The sequence below is a fragment of the Desmodus rotundus genome, chromosome 6 (assembly GCF_022682495.2).
Source record: "Desmodus rotundus isolate HL8 chromosome 6, HLdesRot8A.1, whole genome shotgun sequence".
NCBI classification, from domain to species: domain Eukaryota; kingdom Metazoa; phylum Chordata; class Mammalia; order Chiroptera; family Phyllostomidae; genus Desmodus; species Desmodus rotundus.
In genome coordinates this window covers 86,565,763-86,584,796 of record NC_071392.1, presented here as the reverse complement: position 1 = coordinate 86,584,796, position 19,034 = coordinate 86,565,763, and the positions used below count along the sequence as shown (strand labels likewise).

Genomic DNA, 19,034 nt, shown 5'->3' with positions numbered 1-19,034 from the left:
TCTTTCAGCTGCTCCGCTACAAATTAAAGGAGGTTACATTCACTTTCAAATACACTTTTTCCCTCCCACCTGGTCTGGGGGTTTCAGTGAAGATGAAACTGGGGCTCTGATAAAGAAAGTTGAAAAAATAGGAAAAAGAAATTGAAAATGCCAAAGGTTTGTTAAAATCATAAAATTATAAAGTCGATGTTGTAGCCAACATTTATTCATGCAAGTTATTTTCTCCAATAGATATGTCTTTGACTTACAGAAAAAATCCAGGTTTATATGACTAATCAGAATTTTAAGTTGGTTTGCCTGCTTGATTTCTTAGAACACTAAAACATGAAGTGTTTTGTCAGCTTGATTCGTCAGCTTCTAAACCGAACGCGTCACGCTCCAGATCTTGCAGCCTGTGCTGCAGCCGGCCCTCGGACAGTGCAGAGGTCATGGGCACTGACGCTGGGCACCGTCAAAATTCACCCGTCTCTTTCGACTCCCCCAAATCTTAATTGCTAATAGCCTACTGTGGACCGGAAACCTCACCGATAACATAAGTAGTCAATTAAAACATACTTTGTATGCTCCATGGATTATATACTGTATCCTCACAATAAGGTAGGTAAGCTAGAGAAAAGAAATGCTATTAAGAAAATCATAAGGAAGAGAAAACATTTCTATTACTGTACTGTATTTATTGATTCTGTAAGTTTACATCTTCTGTTTATGAGATGAATCATCTGCCTGTCAGTGCCTACCTCAACACTGTCTTACGTGACACAAATCACTGTCGCTGTTCTAGGTGTTCCTGACACTAGACATCAGAAGTGGAAAGACAATGTGAAAAAAGTTCATATTTATTGACAGATATGACAATTCGTGCATCGGTAACAGAGCCGCAGCAGCACGATTGCTTTGTGGAGGCTGCGTGTAATGGGTAGAACAGTAGGTAGCTAGGAGGTTGCCGGAGCATCACGGTCTGTGCTGCCGTTCCTGGTATGGAGTTATGATTAGTACTGCGCCTTTGTTCACGCTTGCTCTCACGGCAGCTGGTGCCGCGTTCAGTAATGTGTCACAGTGTCGACTGACCTCGACTTTTCACGATAGGTTTGTGGATATTTTGTGGTAGATAAGATCAAGTAGACTGATATCTATGTGTATTTTATGCGTTCATGGCATACCTAACTTTTTCTTAATGTTTTCTACATTTCATGGCTACTTAATTGCTAGTTTTTTTTGAACTATTGCAAATCTCCAAAATATGGAGATTTTCTTTCAATAATATATTGGGGGGAAAAATCCACATGTAAGTGGACCCACTCAATTCAAATCCATCCATGTCGTTCAAGGGTCAACTGTGGTTACCTATTGTGGTGTAACAACTTACCCTAAAATGTATCAGCTTAAAACAGCAAACATACTTATCTCATACCCTCTCTCTGGGTGAGAATAGGAAAGGTGGAAGTCAATTAACTGGCTTCCTCACGAGATTACATGGTAGCTGATTTTCAGTCACCTCAAGGCTCCCTGGGGCGACAGACCTCTCTCCCAGGGTTAGTTAGCCACATGGCTGTCGGTGGGCGGCATCTGCCCCTGGCCACTGTGCTGCCCACGGCGTGGCAGCCTGCCTTCCAGGGACGGATCGAGTGAGAGGAGAGCTCGCCTGCAAGAGAGGCATCCGCACAGCAGGAGCTGTCTGTCCGGTGGCTGATTGCATTAGCAGTGCACCATCCCACCATCTCTGCCACGCTGTTGTCCACACAAGCCCACCCTGCCTGCCACCTGGTGGGCTCCGGCTCCACGCACAAGGCCGGAAGCCCCAGGAAGCAGGAGTCTGCGGCCGCCTCCTTGGAGGCCAGTACCCACCATCTGACACACTTCCTACTGACGAAGCCTGGGAGTTCGGCAGTGAGAGAGATGTGCTAATGATATCACAATGCGTCCTCAGTCTTGAGTATTTAATTAGTATTATGTAAGAAGAAAGAAGAAAGCCTAGCCATTAGCAGGTTCTTTTTGATTCGGTCTTTCTCTGATAGAACCTGCTTTAAGACAAGTTACATACCAACAACCCAATTGCTAGTCTTTATGTCCACATCCCTGATTAGTTTTTCCTTGGGTTTTGGTAAATGGGAAAGCTTTGGGCCACCACTTAATTCCATGTGGTGCGCAGGGTGAGAAATGAGATGTTCATTTACTCCCCTTGTTCATTAACATGCAGCAGTTTGAAAACTTCAGGTTTAGGGGTGCGGAGTTACGACCCCTGAGTCAGTACTAAAGTTGTAATTTGAACTCTTAAGTGAAGTATCACATAACTTGGAGCTATCGATGTATTTTTCTGTGCCAATAGCTGCATTTAGCTCATTTCCATGTTAAACGTATAGATATGATAAACATTGATTCTACATAATCATAGCTCAGCGACTTTTAACCCAGTTCCCTGCTGCATGCGGTGTGCCCGTCCTAATTTACTCCATAGAGCTGCCCTCCTCGGGTAGCTGTACTTCTGCTTTCACCCACTCCTCTTAGTTCCTCCCTGCTGTTCACTCAGAGTAACTCAGAATGAGGGATGTCTCCTAGAGATCTCCCCCTGGATGCATTTTTCTCACTTTCTGAGTCAGTCAGTGCTTCATTGATTCAAGGCTAAAATCACCTCTTTCAATCTTCTTAATTATTCCACGATCATGCCTGCATGTATTTCAGTTTCCTGAGAACTTTTGAAGAAACTATAATATCTTGTGTAACTCCTGATATTCTTTTATTGTTGCATGGTCTGTGGGATCTTCACTGGATGTAGAAAAGGGGGTGTGAAAGCATGCTTCCCTACCACCTAGGAGGTTAAGGAACTAGTTTGTAGTATGGAACTCATGTCTTACGTAGCCATAGGAAAACGAGGTTTCTTTTCCGTGAATGCAGGGATGTAGGGGAGAATATAAAACTACATTATAAATATAGTGATAAAAAGTGAAATAATTTAAAATTTTAAAATATTATTTAGCCCAATTCCCTGATGAGGAAACTGAGGCCTATAAAATTTAATGACTTGAAGAAAATAGTAGACCTAGTCGGAGATAGCTCTTGGGTCAATATTCATGTTTTCTATAAAAACAAAACAAAACTTTTTTTACACTGGTCTTCAGTTGCTGCTACTGCTTGTCAGTAGATAACGTCCGGCCTATCGGGCAGACTGTTGCTGGTGCCTTGCACAAGGTATCCAGCAGCCTGGGGATGAGTGTCGGTTTCACCGTCACTGTGATCGAGGTCAGTGTGGTCACCAAAGTCTTTACCTGCCCATGGTCATCATGTCACTCCCCTTTGCCCTGCCGGCGTGGGAAGAGTAGGAGTGCCATAGCTGGGCCAGACCAAGAATGACCGAACGAACTGGTAAATCACTGCGTATAGTTAAAGCTATTCACGGGACAGAGGACTGAGCCAGGACAGAACATTGAAGAACTAGGGTGACTAGGTGAGAGAAGATTAGCAAGGGCATAGGTAGCCTGTAAGCATAAGACCGTCCTCATTTGTGCTATGAGGGAGTATTTTGGCATTTGTTCCAGAAAGTGTGCCACCAGCACGAGGCCATGTTCTAGACGGTGGGCAGGAGTACCGGAACATGGCATGGGCCGGAGACCCCGATTCAATCACAGCTACGAGGGGGGACGAGGCGCCTGGTACTGAGGACCACCGAGGCTAGCAGAAAGGCTGAGCCACCAGCGACACAGCAAGGTGAGCCCACCCGCAGCCAGCTTCCGAAGTGGAGGCAGGGCCCCCGGCTGGTTGTCTTTCATTGCGTCTCTCTCAGAGTTGGAAAAGATAAGATTTTTTTTAAAGGTAAATACATGAATTATTGAAGAATATCTTACATTAAATCAGTGTTTCTTGGTGGTCTTTTCCCGTTGTCATCTAACAGTGGTGTGACCATATCCAAATTTTTGAAGGCCATTTTCGATAGGTAAGGGTGGCATGTCTTTGACCTGCGCTCCTTTGGGTGAGCATAAGGTGCCGTAAGTGTTACATGCAACAGGTGAAAATTGCCCATCTTTTCAATCCCATCATAATGGCTGTCACTTTTATAAAAGTCTTCATGTTTTAGGAGACTGAGGATTTGGATTTGAATATACCTTTTCCCAGTCAAGATAATGGGAAATTGACTTCTGGTTTGACATTTGAGTAGAATGTCTGATTTTGTATAAATGGACTACTGGGACTGCGTGTGTTTTAATTCCAGTTTCAGAACACTGACTCTGAAATCGTGGGCATGGGAGGTGTCGGTAAGTTTAGTACTCGGGCAGGGATGCCCGGTAACTGATGCTCGGCCTTGGCCATTGGTAACGTGGGCTGAGTTTTTAGGTTTATAAATAACAAAGTGGGTGTGGCTCATCAGTTCATAAGTGTACAATTTATGAACCTCGATTTAATTCATAATCAAACTCACTTAAAACATCCTTCTGAGTGTTTGATAATGCCTTGGGTTCAGTTCTGTTTAAATTCACAGAATCTCCACAGGTGGTTTAGTCTCCAGTTAAAAGCATGTGCACTGCTTTCTGCCTGATCTTCCTTTTAGCTGTGTCTGTTCCCCGGTTCTGCCCAGCCACGTGCCAACAACTTTCAGATAGGGCGAAGTTCATTAACTTAGAGCAAATGGAAAACTGGACTGTTGGGAGGTGTGAACGCGTTAGCAAGTCTGTTCTGCCAAACAGAGGCAGCTATACAGATATAGACTCACACCTCAGACTGCGTCAAACCCTGTACTCTGCATTTTGATGAGAAAAGAGTGTTTCGGCACTCGGTGCATACTGGCGACTCCTCGCACTTGCTAGAACTCAGGTGTGAGCCACGACACCGCCCCACAACAGAAGATGCTTCATCGCTCCGCACTCCTTGGTTTCGGCACTCGTCACGAGTTCTGGAATGAGTTAACAAGCACAAGGTACCACTGTATGTAAAGCTCAGCTTCATTTATGAAAATATCTCTTTAAATTTTTTTTAAAAAACTACCCTTGGGTATAGTAAATTTTAGGCTTAAGCATTAACATGAATCAGCATGTGCTGAGGTAGGAAGGCCTTGTTGAGGGAATTACAGACAGGCGTTTCCCTTGACACGGACTGACAGGTTCTTCACTTGTGTTCTTACACAGGTTGGCACACCCTCCCCGCTAGCACCTCGCCAAGGGTGATGAGACTGTCTCTTGAATATACCGCAGTTCTGATGCTTGCCTCTGTCGCAGTCCTTTCAGGCTGACTTCATTTCACATCGTCTGCATTTTCCAACGCCTGCTTGCTTTGAATTCGTTTAACGTAATTAAGGCATTTAAAAGGGAGAGCCTATGCCCTCACGTTTTACGAATTCCCAGGTGCCTCACACGTGACCTCCTTGGTACCTGCCTGTCACTCCTCAGTCACCTTACTGTCTGATCTCCAGAGCCTCTGTGGCTGTCCCTCTTCCTTCCTTCCTCTGGCTCAGGGGGCCCTACTTAAGTGATTCTCCCCCCTCACGTACCCACCTGTTGCAGCTGGGTGTAATCCTTCCTCTGTGCTTCTCTCGTAGAGCTTGGTAGAAACAATTTATCCTGATTTTCCTCCTCCTCCCTGTTAATACGTGATCTCCTACTGCCTGAGTCTGTAGCCATTCATCCCAGCGTCCCCGGTAGTGAGGTTCCGTTTTGCGTTTCCATGAAAGTGAGCATTGGATTCTCCTGTTGGAACCAGAGCAACACAGTGCAGGTGCCATGGGTACTTGGTGTAAAAAGATTTCTGTGATCAGATGGGTTTGTGAATTTGACCCCTGTCTGCCCCTTTTGGAAATTCACTGTGCACGATATCATTTTAAGTAAGTCTGCCAAAAACCGAATTTTGTTTCCCTGGGTATTTTTCAGGTGAATTTGTCCAAACAAAACTATTCTTTACCCACCAACACCTCATGTAGTTTGTTGGTTTCCAGCTAGGCTAAAGTGTATTTGGATGGTCAGAAGCATGTAGGATGTTTTACTCTTTCAAAAACTTTTCAGCAAGCCACATAGGTTTTCTCTTGTTTTAAAAGCCGGTAAGAGAAGATAATCCATACAACCTTGAAAATGACAATAGCCAACCATTTTTAAAAAGTGCTTACCGGATGCAGGACACTTTCATGTGTAAGCTCATTGAACCCTTGCAACAGACTTTATTAGGTTAGAACTCTAGCTACATGTGACAGAGAACTGGGAGTACGGAGAGGAGTCTGACCCAGGCTCGCACAGCAGGGAGAGGTCGACCTGGGAGCCGACGGGGCTGTTCTGACCACGGGGCTGCATCCTCTAGGTTAATGGAGGGAGTTCTGTCAAAGTACAGAGAGGATCCAGTTCACAAGCTGAGGAAATCCTGTGCCTGCTTTTCTCAGTGTCAGCATTTAACTTTTCCTTTCCTGTTTCTACTTAGTTCAGAGTAACAGAGCAGCAGTACCCACCCAGGCTTCCTTCAGTGCTCCCCTCCTACCCCCCTACACCCTTGCCTTTCTGGGGGGACTTGGTAGAGACCCCCCATGGAGGCTGGTTCTTCCCTTGGCATATTCTCACAGGTTGTAAAAGGACAGGGCCCAGACAAAGCAGATCTGAGGATTATTACCAAATAGCTTATTCAAGCATGTATTTGAGGAAGAACCTTGTTAGCTCTTTGTTTGGGGGTCCCCAAGACAACCCCCAAGATGGGTGATTCACTAGGAGGACTCACAGGACTCGGCCGTGAGCCCTGCTCCTGGCCCTGAGGTATTGTTGCAGCCGAAGGGTTCAAAGCAGAAGCAGCAGAAGGGGGAAGACACAGGGGGCAAGCGGAGTCTGGAGGGAACCTGTCACCAGTTCCAAGTGCCCTTTCCCGGGGCTGTCACACAGGTTGTGCTTCATCAAATTGTGACCACAAGAGTGAGCTGATGTCACCAAGGAGACTCGTTGGGGCCTCAGTGCCCAGAATTTTCCGGGGGCTCGCACACGTGCACACCCTCACCCTCTGCACAGTGGGCACCAGAATTCCGGACCACAAGCGGGGGCTCACCATGTTGTCCGTAGAAACAGTTTAGGCACAGCAAGCCACTGTGAGCACTTCGGGAAAGTCTCTTGTCGTTTTAACCAGCACAGGGAACCATTTACCATCCAGGTTCATGGATGTCAGCCAAGGGCCAGCCTTGCAAGCAGGCCTTTTTAAGGATAGCGGTCTCAAACCTGCTATGTATTAGCTCAGGGGCACCTTCTTCCACCCAGAACTCTGGCTCTGCTTTTCGTAAGAAAGCCATCATTTAAAAGCTTATGCTGTTTGAAAAAGACTTTTGACTTCCATTAATGAAGTGGTGTCTGTCTTGTTCGAAATGCTGTAGTTTTCCGTCAGTGCCACATGGAAAGGAAAGGCTATCTTGTAACACCCAGGGCAGTGAAGATTACACTAGATTAGAATGTCTCCTTATGTTTGGGACTGAATGGAGAATTGCCACAAGGGTAAATTGTGTTTATTCTTTCCTTTTATGTCCTATCTAGAAAATCCGAAAGAGGCAGCTTGTTACTTAGAGTTTAATCATGTGAAATTCTTGCTGAAGAAATTGTTATTTGTAGGCTGTCATTTGATGACTTAAAAACATCTTTTTAGTGTGAAAAGTAGAAATGGCTTTAGGAGGCTGGTAAATAACACTGAAGGGGCAATCTACCGCAGCGCGCCGTATGCAGTAAAGCGGGAGGGGTAGCTTCGTGATTCCGTCTCTGCGGGGGCAAGAGGGTTTCCGCACCTTTGTCAGGAACACAGATCATTTAGGTTCCAATTGGCTTTGTCTGTAAGTCTTCCTCCTAGCGAATTTGGGATGAGTTTGGGCTAATTTTAGATCTGTATCTTTGATTATCCGGAGTATGTGTCGTGTTGCTTTATGCCTGCTGCGCTTTTATCTGGCAGGTGGTTTCTTATGATGGGGTTTGGTCGGCTCAGTTTAATGAGTGATTGTGGGAACTCAGTAAAATTTTAATAAATTCACTTTTTAGAAGACTCTTGATTATGTCTCCCCAAACTATTTCAAAGTATATGTCATGCTTATATAAAAGAAGAAAGACAATTTCAGCAATGAATAGGGGATAATAAAGTGTGTGGGACTTACATTTTTAAGATTCAGTAAAACTCTTATCATTGCCTATTTACAAAAAAAATCCATATCAATATTCTCATGCCACAGGAGAGTAAGTTATGTTTCATGTTTCTCAGAGCCGCTTGAGAGACGGCCTTTGGTGGTTTCTTATCCCCTCTTCTTTGCCCTACTGATTGACACCTGTTCCCCTCCCAGGGTGTCCCTTTCTTTCATGCTGTCTTTCACTTGGAAGTCCTCAGTTGGATGACCCACTTCCGGTCCCTTCCCTGCTTCACACCATTCCAAAATCATCTTACCTTTCTCTCCCCTTCCTCTCCAATGGGAGACAACTTCCTACGGGCGAGACTGATCTCTGTTTGCTATTAAGAGGCAGTAACATCAATTCACAGTAAAAATTCAGGGTGAGTCATCTTTCCTACTATTCGTTGTATTTTAAAAGAAACGCTTCCCCCGTATTTATTACCAGTAGGAATATACATTTATGCAGCCTTCCTACGAAGCACTGTGGCAATATAGATCAAGGACTTTTTTTAAAAATGCTTATAATTTTCCCAGCAATTTTATTTCTGGATGTCAATTCTAAGGAGTCAACAGAAGGCAAGGAACATAGAGACATTGATCATACTGGTATGTGTAATAGCGAGGGAAAGTGACTCCTGCCGGGCACATAATGCTGAATGTAGTGCTAACACGGTGAGCTGGGAAAGCCGCAAAATCACCGTTTCCCGGGGCTGTGAGAGCCCTGCAGCTTCCTAAGCCCTCGGCTCCCAGGGAAGCAGTGCGGGGTCGGAGCCGGCAGGGCACACGTCTGCCTGAGCGCTGAAGGGTTTCCAGGTATTAAAGCTGGAGAAAACAAACTACATGAAAGTCCAGTAAAAATTACCAAGGCATTTTCCTGCCTCCACCTCCCAGAACACCCCAAGTGTAACCCCGCGGGCTGAGGGTGTGGGCTGCAGATCCCGTGCCTCGCCCTCACTGGCGGTGTTCCTTCGAGTAGGTTATCCGGTCTGCCTGTGGGAGATGTGGTGATTACGCTTCCCTGCACGGCTACTGTGGTAGCGTTCGCGAGATAACACAAGGGGTGCTCATCAGATACCAGTTTATTGATGTTATTAATTTAGTGAGGAAGTTAATTATCAAGAGATCATAATTTTAAGATTCTCATTTAAAATTAGATACTTCTAACATCTGATTTCAGAGAGTTAGATTATATTTTCTGGGAAAAAATCTGAGTTTATTGCAAAGCATCTGATTATGACTATACACACATTGATTTATGCTAGGTGAGAAGCTGTATGTACGTCACTCCAAATAAATTGTTAAAATTGGCATGTGTGGTACCTATGAGGAAACAATACTTCTGAATTTTTAACCTTATAAGGTCAGGCCCAGAAGTCACAGTAGCAGTCTCCGAGCCGCACACAAATACCGGCAGGGTCATTTCCACGAGTCCTGTCTTGTCCTGGGTGCATGGGTGGGATTGGGGGACTCAGCCTAGAATGAATGAACTGATAGCAAATCTGGGGGTGCTTTCGCCAGACGTAACTCCCTGCCTCTTGTTTCAACGAGGACAAGCCTCTCTCTGAATACAGTGCATGAGATAAAAATTGGTATGTTGTTATTTTTTAAAGGATCTGCTTTCTTTTTCATTAAAGAGTGTTAGAAGACACGGCATAGTATAAGCTGATAGGTTTTATGCATGCTAAATGTAAAAACTAATTAACCTACATTAGTTAAATTATTGACAACCAGTAAATTAAGTGATCGAGAATGAGAGTCTAATGGTTTTTGCATTGGTCTTTTGAAATTAGGTTGATTATTGACGCTCATTGCCTTGTGATAACTCCTTTCAGTTGTCAGCCGTCATCGCACGGACTCTCAACAGCACTTCCAGTTTGCACCACAGTTGCGTGGCAGATGAGGAGGCTGAGGTTCAGAGAGAAATGTTTACAGGTCCACACCCGTTCCCCCACACTAGACGGCTCGCACGCACGTGGGGGTTAGTTGTTACGATCACAGAAACCAACCGTGGACTGGGAACCGAGGCTGCTTGGTGAACCGCACGGCCTGCAGGCCGCATCTGGCCGCTGTCGGTTATGGAACGACTGGCAGCGAAGGGTGGCTTTACATTACTGAACGGTGGGGGGAGTCAGAAGAATGCTGTTCCCTAACACACGCACATTCTATGAAACTCAGATTGCAGTTTTATTGGAGCACAGCCATTCCCATTCATTTAGTGTTTTCATGATTCAAAGGCAGAGGTGAGTAGTGGGGAGAGAAGCCCTATGGCCTGCAAAGCCTAAGAGAATTACTGTTTGGCCCTTTACAAAGAGCCTGTGCCGACCCCTGGTCTGTTTCTCTGAGGACGTTCTAAGCACCTTTACTCATGATTGATGCTTGCTGCTCGCCACGCACTGTGTTGGCAGTGAGCAGAGGGTCGCACCTCCGTGGAACTCACAGCTTAAAACTAATGCTTCGATGGATATTTTAATAATCATTAGTATATTTAATTATACATTTACATAATACAATTATTTGATCATTCTAATACTTTTAATATTCATAAGACAGGCTATCAATAATTTATATAATTAACTTGTTTGGTTAATCTATCTGTAAAGTTATTTGGTTTATTGAAGCATTTATCATAACTCTTACTGCTTGAAATGCTTTCTTTCTATTTAAAATGTGTAAGTACAGCGCCCTGAACATAAACCCTCCCTTTCAGATGATTTGGGACTTCACTGTGATTAGGGTCGTGTACTAGGGCCATCTGTAGCTAGAGATGTCAGCAATATTGGAAACTGAACTGAACTATTAGCATCCGGAGCATGTTCTGGAAACTCTTTATTGATTCATTTTTACTAAGTTCCTGATAACAGTTTTTTTCCTCAGTTGTCCCTTTATTAAGAAATAAATTGCAACTTATTCAAGTGTTCTGAATTACTTGTGTGACCCCTTCCACTGCTTCACCTGCACGTTTGTGCCTCACTTTCCGTGGCTGGGTAGTAACTTTGCCAACAGGAACGGGTTGCTGTGTGTTAAATCACTGAACTGCATACGAACCCCTGGTATTTGTCGTCACTTTAAGAATCTGTACAGACGCTGCCCTAAAACACAAGTGTTACGCGCTTCACTTACCACAGCGGGAGCACGATACCTGAAACAGTACCAGCAGTGTTGCTTTTCTGTGTTAGACGCTCCGTCTGGTGCGTCCAGATTTCTGTTTGAGAGCAACATACTGTTCATCCCATGAGGAGAGAAATGCTTTTAATGCAGCCGTCACTTGTCTGTCCATCAGACTGCCACTGACTGCTGGATGTGCGCATGTGCTACATACAGTAGCACCTGCCTTCCAGACGTCAGCGCCCCTGTACACCCGGGGGCACTGCGTCTGCTCCGGACCGAAGTGCCTGTGTCCACAGAGGGGCAGGCGAGGGTTTGCCAGGCACGAATTTTGGCGCGCGCGTGTGTGTGTGTGTGTGTGTGTGTGTGAGAGGCTTGTTCTACTGCTTTGCTTTGTTTGCTCCCGGAGCGGCCTGTTTGCTTCTTTCCAGTTTTCAGTCTCTTCCAAGCTGATGAATTATCAAGTTGACAACGGATAATTTTCCTTACTTGTAATGTTTTATGCCTTTTAAATTTGTTTTCCTCGGTGTTAGGGCAGCTATCATCTTAATGAACTATGTTTCCTTGATCACTGCAAATTATTTCAATTTTTATGACATCATGATATGATCTCAACAGCGCAAGTTTTTGTCCTTCTGTTACACCTCAGTTGAGGGGAAGCTGAGGTAATCAATCAGTAATTTCCTTAATAGGCATCCCTCACTGCGGTGTATTGTGTTAGAGAATGTAGCTTAGCCCCATAGTCAAAATGGCATTTCAGGTGTGCCCACAATACCGATCAAATACAGACTGACTCTCAGGCACTTGCTGGGTAGTGCCAAGTAGGGCTAGGAGTTTCTCAGTATGGGGAAAAGAAGAAAAGAAACCTTCCCCTTATCTGTCTGTCTGTCTTTCTGTCCCAAACACACACACACATTTATATTTTACAATTCAGAGTTGTCCAACCTTTGGTGTCTCTGCACCACACTGGAAGAAGACGAGTTGTCTTGGGCCACAGATTAAATACATTGCAATATGTAATCACAGAAAGATCTCATAATGTTTTAAGTACATTTACGATTTTGTGTCGAGCCTCATTCACAGCCATCCTGGGCTGCATGCGGCCCACAGGCCACGGACTGGACACCCCTGTTTACTAATTATGACATTCGAGTTTTTGTTTACCACCGGGCTGTGTTGTTAGTATCTAGCAGATGCCTACTTCTTCTGTACACAGTATTATTTAATGAAGCTGTAGACACATAGTAAGTCTCTAAAAAGTAGTTGATTGGGCCTCGGGTAATTGATTTATAATGAAATTTCTCTGTGTCTCCTGGCTTTGATTTGTGATAAGGAAGCCTGTGTTCAGTTCAATACACTAGAACAGAATTTTTAAACTAGTTATTCAGACTTAATTCAGTTCTCCTTGCTTTTCCCTTTATGTGGGTTTAGTTAGGGGATGGAGTGGGCAATGTGGTTCCTCCCACTCAAAAGATTCTTTTCAGGTTTGAACAGAATCAGAAAAACTTTGATGTTGACATATACCAAAATTTGTGATATCAATCCAGGTCTTCCCTTTCAAATTCTAATATGAAGCAAAATAAAATGTGATGTTAAAAAGTAATAATCCAGCTTGAAAAGTGTGGTGTATTCATAAAGGGAACTTATTATTCGAATCAAGTTATTTAAAATTTGACTTTATAATGACAAAAACTATACATGAAAAATGCATAGTACAAGACTAGGATACAAAATAATAATTTGTACCCTAAATAATATATTTCAGGCAACTGAAAAAAGTCAAAGATGGTAGTAGTGAAAACAGAAGTTTCCACTCCCACATTGGTATCTTCAGACTGCTTTAAAGAGTTTTATAGTTAATGCTTTGGAAGGTTTCTGTATATTTTAAGGTAAAATATACATATATCTATTAGGAAACTAATATCAGAATTTTTTTTAAATGGAATACTTTCTTACTTGGCCCAAATCTCAGCTTTTATATCTTCAGGGTCCTTGGATTGTGAGTGTGAGGTGTTTTGTGGTTTTGTTTTTTTAGGAAAAACATCAAGTCCAGTGACATTTTTTACATTGCTCAGTGCTTCTGACTCCAGGAAGTTGAGCATTATTCTATAGCATAAATCGTGATAATCATATATTAATGTATAATAGGTGAGCATAGCTTGATACCTATTAGCGGGCGTTTCTACATGTTTCCTTGTCTGCAGGGTCTTGTGAGTTTATCAGTGTAGTTCTGTATCTCTTCCCTTTTAGCTCCTAGTCTGGCTTCATCAGACCCAGACCGCAGTGGGAACACCTTTTGTCTGTTTCCCGGGCCCTGCTGGGGCTCGGAAGCTCTCCTGCCATGGCTACTAGAGCTCCTTCTTCTTCTAGTGACTTCCTTCTCCGTCTCTGGTATTAGAGTCACTTAAACTGACGAGAATTCCAAGAAGCCATGGATAGCTGATAAACGCCCCAAGTAGACTTTCTAGAAGTTCTTGGTGCATAATCTAAATATTTCAGTGCCTTCAAGGCCTGGCTTAAGCTTTTCTGTGTGAATTACTGAGGTAATATAAGAAGTTATTGAAATCTTGCTCATGTGTTTCAAGTTATTTATAATATCATTCTTGTAGAACCAGCTCTTGAGATGTTACGTGACCTTTTGCTGTTGGGTATCTAGGAGTTCGTTCCCACTTCATAGGAGTAAAACAATAGGGTTTCTAGATGTGCTGTTAATGCTGCCTCCTACCTTGCTGTCCAGTGGTTCGCAAGTCAGTTTAAACCTCTTGCTTTTCTTTCCTTTATCTCCAGAGTGTTGTGGTGGGACCAGAGAGATGATTTCTTGGGTTCTCTTTAGCTATAATTTTTCCTGTGGATCGTACTGATTCTGTACAGATAACTTTAATGTAGTCAATGACCTGTTAATCATCTCTTGTTTTGCTATTTCTGTTGCCTTTTTATTTCTGCCCCCTTTTATTGGAGCGATGATTTCTATGGTCAGTCGCTAAAAGAAGGCATTTCCCGTTGTCATCTATGGTGTATTCGGCAATGAGATGCCACACTCCACTACCCCTTTGCTAGCACGTGTCTTTGTTCCTCAAGAATATTCTCTGAACACTTGTTGAACACTTGCTAAGCAGCAGACTGGTGTCAGGCAGTGGAAACAGTAATGACTGAAACGTAATTCCTGTCCTCAGGGCACTTTCACAAAGGTGAGTTTTGCTTTGGTGACAATCCAATGTCCTCAGCCCTGGCCCCACTCCTGTGTGCTCTGGCACGTGCTCCTGTCTTCTCTTCCAGGAGTGTCAGCCCGAGATGAGGCCGCTGCTTTACAACCTTGCTTGGTGATTGTAGTAAATTCCAATGTTCTTTTAGGGTAAGGAAAGGACACGTCGATGATCTTGTAAAGATGACATATACGTCTTTTAGGGCATAATATATTTCCGAATGATGAGAAATTAATTTTTTCATTGGTCTCTATGTTGTAGGGCAGTCATAAAGGAAAAATGCACAGGTTGAGCTTGATACATTTAAAGAGACCTTGAAGTTAAAGAAGAACCTTTAAATCTACTGAGAATGGTTCTTGGAATAATTTAAGAGGCAGTATGGGTGTTCTGTATCCTTGAAAACCCTCTGAATGGCAACTTCATGTAGTAGATTATATGTAACTTCGCCTCACTCGGCCGACTGTCAGGACCGCACGTTGTTTTATTCCTGAATTAAGAAGTCGGGATCCCCATTGCACTCTGGTTTTACATGCCGTTCCCTGCGTAAGACAATAGAAGAAAGCTTTCATTTAAAAAATATCATTTCTTTGGTCATCTAAGTTCACCGGTGCCAACAAGCTGGCACTTTTAGTGGCTTTGTGTCTGTAAACATATTTCAGTGTTTCTCACTAGGTAAGGCATCCGCTGTAGAAGAGGCAAAGAACTTACACATCCACTTCACTCTGTCCAAAACGAATCCAGGAGACGTGTGTACAGAGGCCAGACTCTTGCTGCTGCTGCTTACGTGGGGAAGGGCGTGTGCAGGAGGTTCGCAGGGCACCTCACTGCATTTTACCCAACGTGTAGTTTCATCATCAGTGCAGTGTCACTCCTGGCTTTCCCATTCGTGCGAGGAAGCTTGACAGGTCTACCTGCAGAAATTCAGTTTCTTAGAACTAGCTTTAACTCAAGGTGATTTCACTGTGATGTATTTTAGCATTCTTGTTCCAGAGTTCTTACACTGAGCTCCAATGTCGTTGTAGCAGTGAACTTTGAAGACGGTTCGTGTGGTCTAACCTGTACTCTTCTGGGGGGACGACGGCCACAATCAGACGTCACCGTGTTGTTCTGACACCGTTTCTGCGCTGTCCTGTCACGGGACACAACAGGATTATGGCAGTGGCCCTGATGATCGAGGATAATACAGACATAATAGGATGCCTCTACTGATGCCGTGTCTTTACTCTACAGCTTTCGAGCTGTTCGTAAGGTTGGCACCGTCACTGACTCTCCCCTTTTCTCGTCTGTAACACGCAGGGGTGTGAGCTCATTTCAACTCCTGACCAAGACCATACCGACTTCACCAAGTGCCTTGAGCTGCTCCAGAAGAAGATAGAGGAAAAAAACCTGCAGGTAGGTGCCCCTGTTTGCTGGTTAAAGTCCTACTGCCAAGTCTGTTAAAGACCCCGTTTAAAGTTTTTACTCCTCTAAAACTTTACTTACTTTTTAAAATAAGAGATCACTTACTTTTGTGCGGGTTTTTAGATTCCCTGTCAGGGTTTTTCAGTATATTGAGTAAATCTGCACTCAGCTGCCAAAACATGAGCATGTGCACGTCAACCAGAGGTCACAGCTGCAGGCGCCTCACAGTGCCGAGGTCACGGGACAGGTGAAGGGACCTTGTATAAAGCAGTCAAAGCTGGCAGCTCATTTTTGCTTTAAAGCGAGAAGCTGCTTTTCAAATCTGGTTGCTGGTCGCCCTACGGAGCTCTGTGTTTCTTTTTCTTCATGTGTGTTTGAACTTTGTGTGGGCAAAACAAACAAATACAGCCTAGGTTTGGCCCACGGGCCATCGTGGCAAACTCTTACATTAACAAATGAAAGAGTGACCTTTTGTAAATCAGTTATGAGTCTGCTGCTTTTCATTTGTGGACTCTCGAAGGTGTTCAACACTGATTTTCACCTAGTGTTCAATTCTAGTAGTTAGCTAATGCACAACTTTGTATTATATTTTAGGGTCTTCCTTGGTACTTGTTGGCAGGTAAAACTTTTGGCATGCAAATGACATGCAAAACTTTCAAAGTCTGTGTTTAGTGAGCATCAGCAGAATTAAGTGTGGGGCAGTGAATAATAATTGACGTGCTTTCCTGGCAGGGACCAGAAGGTAAGCAGAGACACATGATCAAATGTGTAATTTAAACTTAGAAAACCGGGAAAACACCCTGGGATGTCAGAACATTTCTAACAGGAGGAGGGACAGGAGATGCCTCTCAGCCCGGCCTCAGGAGTCAGAGACTGGGCCGTCTTCAGACACAGCCTGGCCCCACCTCACGTCTGCGTCCTTCATGGTGTTGGCGCTGCTGTGGGGGCCTGGTCTTTGGTCTGGTTTCCCTCATCGTCTCCGACAGCCGCCTGTAGCAACATTTTATTTACCCCTTCCCATCTCAGGGAGGAAGGGGCTGAGACATCCTTTAGGCCGCTCTTGGTTTTGGCAAAGGAGGATGAGATCTGAGTTGTCTCAGGCTGGAGTGGGGCGTGGGCTCCATTCACATGTACGTGCTCAGGCAACAGGGCTAACACGCCTTTGGCAGGGTGGGACAGGTGCTGGAGAGGCAGCCCCAGTGGACACCTACTCCCTTGCAAAGGTTCATTGGAGATGTGTCCTAGCAGGTAGTTACTAAGTGGATGTGGTGGATACTTTTCTCCCTTTGAAGAAAAGCCTTGATAACTGTCTTAAATGGCACGTAGCTCATTGGGCAAACTCAGCAAAAGCAATTGAGCGAACATTCTCATCTCTGTTGTAGCTCGGACTTTACCAAATGTATTGTGCTATTTCCAGCAATAAGTTGCTATAATTAAATATTTGTTTAAGGAAAACAGAACACAGCCCATTGAGAGTTATCTGCTTCATCCAGATATAGCTGATTTTCTTAGTTTCTTAGGAAAACAAAAATTGTAAATCTTCACAACAGTTTCAATTTCCCCAGAGCTACCGCTGATGTTGTTGAAAGCTGGGAATGCAATTATGTGAGTCTTATTTGTTGTGTTTAATTGATAGTATCCTGTGCTCAGTCACTGGATCTCAAACTGAAGAAGACCAAACTCCAGGGGGAGCCCCAGGCTGGGGAAGAGGGTAATCAGGTGTCTGTGATCTGCCAAACAAGTCCGACAAAGCCTTGGCCAGTCTGGTGGGGAGGGCTGGAGCAGGAGGACCTGTTAGAGGACGCCGGCATTGGGGAGAAAGGACCAGACTCCCACTGTGCTTAGCTGTGGGATGGAGGCAGCCCGGAGGCATGTGGCCTTGGTGGCATGCTTTGCTGCATCCTGAAGGGTCACAACGGCCAGCTGTCCTCACAGCCCAGCAGCGGGTTCTCTCCGGGGGACAGTGAGTGGTGCACCCCCGCGGCTGCCATAGACCTCTGCATGCTTCAGGCCCAGTGCATTCTCCAGCCTTGTCTCGTGCAGCTCTTTCTCTGTTTGCCTTGAATAGGCCGTATTCTCTCTTCTGTTGCCGCTGTTGGCCTCTGTTGCCCCGCTGCTGAGAATTTGTGAAATTTTTTTGTATTTTTCCTTGTCTTTGCCTAGACGGCGATGGCGGAGTTTCCCTGACATGCTTACAGCGGACATTCCTCCACCCCACCCCGGGTTAGGCCCTTCTGCGCTACATCTGTGCACCCCTTTTTTCCTGTGTGGCACTTTAGACACTTGCGGTGGTTTTGCTAGTTACTTCTCAGTTTGTCTTGTAGCCTTTCTTCCCAGTTGGAATGGACACCCCTGGATGCTGCGGTTGGCTTTGGCTGGTTCACAACTGAACAGCAGCACTTGGCGTGTAAGAGGTGTTCTGGGGATGTTGGGTCCGAGTCAGCACCATGGGAACGTGCGGGCCTGGAGGACGTAACACAGTCGTGGAAAGGCTGTTGAGAGACACTGAGATGTAACAGACAAACAGCGGTTGGATGGCGACTGGGAGCAGCATATTCAGGGAGGACCTCCGTGCACACAGGTCGGAGAGCGCTGCAGGGAGCCAGCTGTGGTGGGGGAAGGGCGTGAGATGGAGAACGAACAGCGCGATGCGTTCTGTGCTTTGGAAAGTGTAGTTAGATGAACTGAACAGCATGTTACTCGCAGGGAAAACCTTCCCAGGAAGCTCCTGTTCAGATTTACATTAACTCTGACCAAGCAGAGAGTCTTGAACTTCCATCTGGTTTAACATTTAACCTGGAAGTACAAGATTGCAACTTATTTCAGGTAATAGCAGAGAAAGGCATGATTAGAGTAGAAATGGGACTGAGACCAGATTTCTGTCCACACACTCTCCACCGTCAGATGAGAGCATCATGAGGACGTTCAAAAATGTCTTTCTGCTCACCACATCCAAATGCCCTTCACCCTCATCCAGGACTAAATCCGATCAAATCTCCATGCATTTCTGCTTTTCCACTTGCGTTATAAATAGGAATATGTAATCAGAGCATCTATATTTTACAGTAAAATCTGATCTTATGAGCATACTCTTTACAGTGTTAATTATAACAAATAAATTGAATTAAAGTAGCATTTAATATGTTAAGTAACTATACAGTGTAACATATTAGACATTTATACAATTTGGATTAGGACCTGTTCTCATCCTCGGGGAGCTTACTCTCCAGCCCACA

The 19,034-nt window shown here is 44.6% G+C and overlaps 1 protein-coding gene across 4 annotated transcripts in view; it reads left to right on the top strand.

Moving 5' to 3' along the window:
• Window positions 1-19,034, top strand: part of TPK1 (thiamin pyrophosphokinase 1) — a 243,838-nt gene that overhangs the window by 106,330 nt on the left and 118,474 nt on the right. For 3 of the 4 annotated variants that reach the window (XM_053926551.1, XM_053926552.1, XM_053926553.2), the window contains one exon: window positions 15,694-15,793. In XM_053926551.1, the coding sequence (XP_053782526.1) occupies window positions 15,694-15,793 (100 nt within the window). The remainder of the gene's footprint in view (window positions 1-15,693; window positions 15,794-19,034) is intronic. The other variant, XM_071221711.1, reaches the window with a different exon arrangement.